The sequence below is a fragment of the Bubalus bubalis genome, chromosome 9, assembly GCF_019923935.1.
Source record: "Bubalus bubalis isolate 160015118507 breed Murrah chromosome 9, NDDB_SH_1, whole genome shotgun sequence".
NCBI lineage: Eukaryota > Metazoa > Chordata > Mammalia > Artiodactyla > Bovidae > Bubalus > Bubalus bubalis.
Window position 1 is genome coordinate 97,302,071 of NC_059165.1, and position 9,068 is coordinate 97,311,138.

The 9,068-nt window shown below is 40.9% G+C and overlaps 1 protein-coding gene and 1 pseudogene across 1 annotated transcript; both read left to right on the plus strand.

Moving 5' to 3' along the window:
• The first annotated feature begins 148 nt into the window (after positions 1–148).
• LOC112586987 (olfactory receptor 7E24-like) lies at positions 149–1,066 on the plus strand. The gene has a single exon (XM_045161875.1). It carries the CDS (start codon positions 236–238, stop codon positions 1,064–1,066), a length of 831 nt encoding a protein of 276 aa, XP_045017810.1. The 5' UTR covers positions 149–235.
• A 5,395-nt stretch (positions 1,067–6,461) lies between these two features.
• Positions 6,462–8,136, plus strand: LOC102390660 (annotated as a pseudogene).
• Positions 8,137–9,068: the final 932 nt, after the last annotated feature.

The following is a 9,068-nucleotide window of genomic DNA, read 5'->3' on the forward strand; positions in this document are numbered from 1 at the left end:
GAACTGGGGTGTATGATCTTAGAAATGAATTGCTTGAATCCAAAATATGGACAGAGTACTGCATGTCATTTACTTGTTTTCTTTCTTCCAAAACTCGTTTCTTTTTTAAAGGTGTCCAAGATACATACGACCACAAAATCTACCACAGAATCTAACCAGTGTCTCAGAATTCTTCCTCGTGGGCCTCTCAGATGATCCAGAACTGCAGCCTTTGCTCTGTGTCCTGTTCCTGTCCATGTACCTGGTCACCATGCTGGGGAACCTGCTCATCATCCTGGCCATCACCTCTGACCCCTACCTCCACACCCCCATGTACTTCTTCCTCTCCAACCTCTCCTTGGCTGACATTGGCTTCATCTCCACCACAGTCCCCAAGATGATTGTGAACATCCTAACTCACAGCAGAGTCATCTCCTATGGGGGCTGCCTGACACAGATGTCTTCTTTTATCCTTTTTGGATGTATGGATGGTGTGCTGCTGTCTGTGATGTCCTATGACAGGTTTGTGGCCATCTGTCACCCACTGCACTACCCGGTCATCATGAACCCACGCCTCTGTTTCTCTTTAGTTTTGGTGTCTTTTTTTGGTAGCCTTATGGACTCCCAGGTACACAATTTGATTGTGCTACAACTTACCTGCTTCAAAGATGTAGAAATTTCTAATTACTTCTGTGACCCTTCTCTGCTCCTTAAGCTTGCCTGTTCTGACACTTTCACCAATAATATAATCCTGTATTTTTCTGGTGCCATTTTTGCTTTTGTCCTTTTCTCAGGGATCTTTTTCTCTTATTACAAAATTCTTTCCTCCATTTTGAGAGTCCCTTCATCAGGTGGGAGGTACAAAGCATTCTCCACCTGTGGCTCTCACCTGACAGTTGTTTTCTTATATTATGGAACAGGCCTTGGTGTGTACTTCAGCTCAGCCATCTTACAATCTCCCGGGAAGGATTCACTAGCCTCAGTTATGTACACTGTGGTCACCCCCATGCTGAACCCCTTCATCTACAGCCTGAGGAACCGAGGCATCAAAAGGGCCTTGTGCAGATTCCTCAACAAAACAATCTAACCTCCATTTGGAGTGTGAGTTGGAAAATGTAGCAAAATTAACACCTGGATCTGAAAATTCTACTCTCTGATGACATCATTTGTAGCCCTCAGGGCCTTCTTACCTCTCCTTGTTTTATGCCTGAATATTGCTTCTTTAGATATGTTTTTGATGGGACTGGAAGGGTCTTCTGGGATTCTGTAGATGTCAAAAATACTGCATGATTGAATCTTATTGTATCTAAGGAGGAGTCTCTCATTTATTGTGGTGACCCACATACTAAAAAGATGAACAACTCCATTTTTACAAATTTAGATAGTATATTTTTTGGGAAGCTGTTGTTTATTTTCCAGCTGATTACTATGTTTTAAATCTGTGTATGCAGTCTATGTGGAGAAGGCAATGGCAACCCACTCCAGTACTCTTGCCTGGCAAATGCCATGGACAGGGCAGCCTGGTGGGCTGCAGTCCATGGAGTTACAAAGAGTCAGACACAACTGAGCGTCTTCACTTCCCTCACTTCATACTTTATCACTGGAGAAGGAAATGGCAACCCACTCCAGTATTCTTGCCTGGAGAATCCCATGGACGGAGGAGCCTGGTGGGCCATGGTCCATGGGGTCACAGAGAATTGGACATGACTGAAGTGACTGAGCACGCACACATGCGGTCTATGTGTAAGGATACATGTCACTGCTTCTCAGCCTTGGCTTTTCTCAAAATCATCTGGGAGGCTTAAAAATACTTACTGTTTTGCAACATTGTGAATCAACTATACTACAATAAAATAAACTAAAAAATATACTGACAACTGAGTCTCACTGTCAAAGAGTCTATTTATTTTATTCTCATTTATTTATTTTTAAATTTATTTACTTATTTTAAACGAGGATAATTCCTTCACAATGTTAGACTTAGGGTGTCCTGAACTGAAGATTTTTTAAATTTTATTTTTAAACTTTTATTTTTTTTAATTATTTATTTTTATTTTTGGTCATACCATGCAGCTTGTGGGGTCTTAAGTCCCAGACCAGGGAGTGAACTCATGCCTCCTGCATTGAAACCTGGAATATAATCCACTGGACCACCAGGGAAGTCCCAGCATGGGGATTTTTAAACACACTGAAGCTGGTTCTAGCATGTGGCCCAAGGTTGGAACTTCTGATCTCAGTCAGATTGTTCAGTCAAACATGACCTTTATTTCATGTGTCCTAACTGCTCATGAACAAATGTCCCAGATCCTAAAGAGCTCTGAGCTCATGGGGGAAAATATGAAGCTCCTGCTATAGTAACAGGCAATGTGCCTGTGTGCATACTCAGTCAGTAAGTTGAGTCTGACTCTTTAACAACCCCATGAATCGTAGTCTGCCAGGCTCCTCTGTCCATGATATTTTCCAGGCAAAAATACTGGAGTTGCCATTTCCTTTTCCAGGGGGTCTTCCTGACCCAAGGATGGAACCCACATCTCTTGAATTGGAAGGCAGTTTCTTTACTGCTGAGAAGCCCAACAGGCAGTGTGTTTTCCCCATTATTGCTGATAATGATTCTTCACATATAGCCTCTCTACACCATAGAATTTGGTCTCCGTAGCCTATGTGCTGTTTATAAAACTATTGTCTCTGCTCCAAACTCACACTTATATACATTGCTTTGGGGTGTGGCTCTTGAAATGTTTGTTCCATTTTCTAACTTACATACATTCAATAGTGGTCAGTATACATTGTATGCGTTGTATACAGTATACCTTGTATACGTTGCTTTGGGGTGTGGCTCTTGAAATAATTGCTCTATTTTTCTGTCTTACATATATTCAGTAGTGGTCAGTAAATTCTCTTTGCCCTAAATGCTCAGCTGTTCGTTTTATACTCCTCAAGCCCTTGGTGGAGTAACATCTTTCTTTGCTCATAAATGCTACATTACTGCTTTGTTGTTTTTTGCCTGTTAGCCTTTCACTATCTTTTAAACAAATTCCCAGTTTCAGTTGAGTTTAGTTCAGTTGCTCAGTTGTGTCTGACTCTTTGCGATGACTTGGACTACAGTATGCCAGGCTTTCCTGTTCATCATCAACTCCCAGAGCTTGCTCAAACTTATGTTGATCGAGTCGGTGATGCCATCCAACCATCTCATTCTCTGTCATCCCCTTCTCCTCCTGCCTTCAATCTTTTCCAGCCTCAGGGACTTTTTCAATGAGTCAGGTTTTCACATCAGGTGGCCAAAGTATTGGAGCTTCAGCTTCAGCATTAGTCCTTCCAAAGAATATTCAGGACTGATTTCCTTTAGCATTGACTTGTTTGATAATCTTGCTGTCCAAGGCACTCTCAAGAGTCTTCTCCAACACCACAGTTCAAAAGCATCAATTCTTTGGTGCTCAGCTTTCTTTATAGTTCAACTTTCACACCCATACATGACCACTGGAAAAACCGTAGCTTTGACTAGATGGACCTTTGTCACCAAAGTATGTCTCTCCTTTTAATATGATGTCTAGGTTTGTCACAGCTCTTCTTCCAAAGAGCAAGCATCTTTTAATTTCATGGCTGCAGTTACCATCTGCAGTGATTTTGGAGGCCAAGAAAATAAAGTCTCTCACTATTTCCATTGTTTCCCCATCTATTTGCCATGAAGTGATGGGACCAGGAGCCATGATCTTCGTTTTTTGAATGTTGAGTTTAAGCCAGCTTTTTCACTCTCCTCTTTCACTTTCATCAAGAGGCTCTTTAGTTCCTCTTTACTTTCTGCCATAAGGTGGTGTCATCTGCATATCTGAGGTTATTGATACTCCGTCCCTCAATCTTGATTCCAGCTTGTGCTTTATCCAGCCTGGCATTTCATACGGTATACTCTGCATATAAGTTAAATAAGCAGGGTGACAATATATAGCTTTGATGTACTCCTTTAGCAATTTGGAACCAGTCCTTTGTTCTATGTCCAGTTCTGTTACTTCTTGACCTGCATACAGATTTCTCAGGAGGAAGGTAAGGTGGTCTGGTATTCTTATCTCTCTAAGAATTTTCCACAGTTTGTTGTGATCCACACAGTCAACGACTCTAGCACACTCAATGAAGAAGAAGTAGATAGTTTTCTGAAATTCCCTTGCTTTTTCTATGACTACTTGATCTCTGGTTCTTCTGCCTTTTCTAAATCCAGCTTGTCCATCTGGAAGTTCTTGGTTCACATAGTGTTGAAGTGTAGCTTGAAGGATTTTGAGCATTATCTTACTAGTGTGTGAAGTGAGCACAATTGTGCAGTGGTTTGGACAATCTTTGGTATTGCCCTTCTTTGCAGTTGGATGAAAACTGACCTTTTCCAGTCCTGTGAAAAATGGAAAACTCTGAAAATGGATAGTGTATCACATCGTTGGTCTAGACCTCATGCTGCAAAGATTTCAAGATTGATACAGTGAATTTCAACATATTAAAATCACACATTGAGTGGTAAATTGAGAAAGAAAGGTCTGATGTTACGTTAAGATCCTGCAGCTTGGAAGTAAGAAGCAAGAGTACGTGGAATTTCCTCCTGAGATGAAAAGGGACCCAGACCCTTCCCAGGACATTCACTCTTCTCCTTTTCCTGTTCTTTTAATATTAACAAGTCCCCAGAGATGAGGACAACATGCACCAAGTGGCTAATGATGAGCTTTGGGCATTGAGCTCTAAGGTCATACCATTGTAAATAATTGGCCAGTGCCTCCAAGCTCATTATTTTGGCTGTTCTAATATTGTGAATCTACACCTATGTCTCCATCCTTTGTAGGAAGCTACATCAGAATGTCCAGCCTGAGTCTGTTTTCCTGCCCATCCTGAGGAGGGACCCTGAGACTTCATCACACACCAGGCAGGAGAGAGGCAGTGAGTCTGTGGTCCTTGGTCATGCTCCAGCAGAGATACAGCCAACTTAGTAAGTGCTAGGGAGACAGAGATGGTGAAGAGGCGTTGGGAGCAATTCACATGAGTTTGGAATAGAGTGCTTCGAAGTTCATATTCTTAGTTTTGGTTGAGATGTGAGAAATTTTGTTCAGAGTTCTGCTTTCACCCTCACTGGCCTGGCTCTGGCTGGCATCCCTCCAAGTAGAGAAGCAAATGCACCTCTGTAAACTTTCCCCTTCTTCAGTTGTGTTCAGTTACTCAGTCATGTCTGACTGTTTCCAACCCCATGGACTGCAGCATATCAGGCTTCCCTGTCCTTCACCATCCCCTGGAGTATGCTCAAACTCAAGTCCATTGAGTCGATGATGCCATCCAACCATCTTATCCTCTGTCCCCCTTCCCACTACCTCTTCAGTTCATCATGGGATCAGTTTGAGGATGAGGACGAGCATGATGAGGATGACATGAACCATACCATCCTGTCCTGGTATTGAAGGCCTCCTAAGTGTCGGGCTCTGACATATACATTTTGTATTTCCTTCTTGATTACATGTGCATAATTTCTCCCCAATGATATGTACATAACATTACTATTATTTTAATAAGAAGAAAGAAGTGAAACATTTTATATAACATGTGCCAGTTCTTGGGGCTTCCATGGTGGCTCAAGTGGTGAAGGATCTGCCTGCCAATACAGGAGACTCAAGTTTGATCCCTGGGTCATAAAGATCCCCTGCAGAAGGAAATGGCAACCCACCCCAGTGTTCGTGCCTGGGAAATCCCATGGGCAGAGGAGCCTGGCGGGCTACAGTCCTTGGTGTCGCAAAGAGTCAGACACAACTTAGGGACTAAATAACAGCAACCAGATCATGAATTAAAGAATGATAAAATCATGTTTGAAGTCAGTCATTTTGGACAGACTGATTCCAGATGCTAGGTATGTGGGCAATGCCTCTGCCACCCCAAACCATCATGTCACTCACTTCCCTCTCAGTCCTGGCAGAGACTCCTTGATCCCTGCTCACTGTTACGGGAACACTTGTAATCGGTTAGTGGGAATGAATAATGATACAGCCATTACAGAAAACAGAATGGAGGTTCCTTAAAAAAATTAAAAGCTGCAACTAATTGAAATAGAACTACCATAGGGTCTAGCAACCCACTTCAGGGTAGGTGCCAAAGAACTGAAATCAGAACTTCTAACAGATATTTGCATTCCCTTGTCATCGTCATTTATTTTAAATAGTGAAAATGTGTTTATTGACTGTTGAATAGGTAAAAAATGTTGTGTGTTTATATAAATAATGGGATATTACTCAGCCATAAAAACAAGGAAATCCTGCCATTTGTGACAACATGGAATGATCTGGAGAATATTATGCCTGTTAAAAAAATAATTGATTTTAATTGGAGGATGATTACAATGTTGGGATGGTTTTGCCATACATCATCATGAATCAAAATTTCAAGAGAGTTTCTTAAATTTTATTACCATTTAAGCATTTACATTGTTCTGTACAGTAATACCACCTTTGTAGTCATCAATGCATTATGATCCTGCATTTAATTAAACCATACTGATCAAAATTTGAATTCCACTGAAGTCAAAGATATGAAGAATATACTAAAAACTTTAAAAGACCACTCTGATGTTTGAGTAATGACTTAGTTCATGAAGAAGGGAAGGCAGAAAACAAAGAATGATAAAACTCTGAATATCATATAAAATGTGTTCTCATTATTAACATTCATTTTTAATTAAGAATCAGGAGGACCTAGTTCTGCATTTCATAGATTTGTCAATATTGAAAATGAGGAAAATATCTAGAATTGTTTTTGACTGAATTAAGATTTGTATAAATATGCATGTCTTAATTTCTTTAGATCAAATTTTATATTTTATTAGAGGGGAAGGGAATTTCTCCTTCTACATTATATCTAAACAAATTGGCTATACTTAGTTGAGATATGGATGTTTTAACTCTAATATTCTTGTTCCTTTTCACTTTTCCATGAAGTTTTCTAAAATAAGGGTGTATAGGCAGAGACGAATAACATAGAAACTAAGGAGAAAAAATTTCTAAGCAGGTAGAATTTGTCACACTGAGAAATATTGCTGAAGATACTGGGATGTATAATCTTAAAATGAATTGCTTTAATCCAAAATATGGGCACAGCGCTCAATGCCCATTTACTTATTTCCTTTGTTTCCAGACCTCTTTTCTTTTTCCAGAGGTGTCCAAGCTACATAGAACTGGAAATCTAACAAGTGTCTCAGAATTCTTCCTCCTGGGCCTCTCAGATGATGCAGAACTGCAGCCTTTGCTCTGTGTCCTGTTTCTGTCCATGTACCTGGTCACCATGCTGGGGAACCTGCTCATCATATTAGCCATCACCTCTGACCCCCACCTCCACACCCCCATGTACTTCTTCCTCTCCAACCTGTCTTTGGCTGACATCAGTTTCATCTCTACCACTGTTCCCAAGATGATTGTGGACATCCAAACTCACAGCAGAGTCATCTCCTATGGGGGCTGCCTGACACAGATGTCTATTTCTATCCTTTTTGGGTGTATGGAAAGTATGCTTCTGTCTGTGATGGCTTATGACAGGTTTGTGGCCATCTGTCACCCACTGCATTACACAATCATCATGAACCCACGCACCTGTTGCATCTTCATTTTGGTGTCTTTTTTTGTTAGCCTTTTGGATTCCCTGATGCATAATGTGATTGTGTTACAACTTACCTGCTTCAAGGATATAGAAATTTCTAGTTTCTTCTGTGACCCTTCTCAGCTGCTCAACCTTGGCTGTTCTGATACTTTCATGAATAGTATAGTCAGGTATATTATCATTGCCATCTCTGGTTTTCTCCCTACCTCAGGAATCTTTTTCTCTTACTATAAAATTCTTGTCTCCATTCTGAGAGTCCCCTCATCAAGTGGGATGTATAAAGCCTTTGCCACCTGTGGCTCTCACCTGGCAGTGGTATGCTTGTTTTATGGAACAGCCCTGGGGGTATATCTCAGCTCAGCCATCTCCCTTTCTCCAAGGAAGGATGTAGCAGCCTCAGTGGTTTACACTGTGGTCACCCCCATGCTAAACCCCTTCATCTATAGTCTGAGGAACAAAGACATCAAAAAGGCCATGTGGAGGTTCCTCAGCAGAACAATCTCAGCTTAGGATCTGGCCACCCATTTGAGTGTAGGCTAGAAAATGTAGCAAAAAAAAAAAAAAAAATCAAACCTGGAGATTTAAAATTCTACTTTTATTATGTCATCAGTTTTGCAACTCTTATGACCTTCATGTCTTTCTTTGCTTTCCACCTGAATATTGTTTCTGTTTCTGGTTTAACATGGCAGTGGGAGATCGAGGGTCCTTTGTGTGTCATAATCACTTCTTACCTGAATTTCTTTTTTTTTAAATTTTATTTTATTTAACTTTACAATATTGTATTGGTTTTGCCATATATCAAATTGAATCTGCCACAGGTATACATGTGTTCCCCATCCTGAACCCTCCTCCCTCCTCCCTCCCCATACCATCCCTCTGGGTCGTCCCAGTGCATCAGCACCAAGCATCCAGTATCGTAAATCGAACTTGGACTGGCGACTCGTTTCATATATGATATACATATTTCAATGCCATTCTCCCAAATCATCCCACCCTCTCCCTCTCCCACAGAGTCCAAAAGACTGTTCTATACATCAGTGTCTCTTTTGCTGTCTCATATACAGGGTTATTGTTACCATCTTTCTAAATTCCATATATATGCGTTAGTATACTGTATTGGTGTTTTTCTTTCTGGCTTACTTCACTCTGTATAGTAGGCTCCAGTTTCATCCACCTCATTAGAACTGATTCAAATGTATTCATTTTAATGGCTGAGTAATACTCCATTGTGTATATGTACCACTGCTTTCTTATCCATTCATCTGCTGATGGACATCTAGGTTGCTTCCATGTCCTGGCTATTATAAACAGTGCTGCGATGAACATTGGGGTACACGTGTCTCTTTCCCTTCTGGTTTCCTCAGTGTGTATGCCCAGCAGTGGGATTGCTGGATCATAAGGCAGTTCTAGTTCCAGTTTTTTAAGGAATCTCCACACTGTTCTCCATAGTGGCTGTACTAGTTTGCATTCCCACCAACAGTGTAAGA

Coding starts and splice junctions, on each gene's coding strand:
- LOC112586987 (XM_045161875.1), top strand. CDS start 236: ATGTACCTGGTCACCATGCTGGGGAACCTGCTCATCATCCTGGCCATC.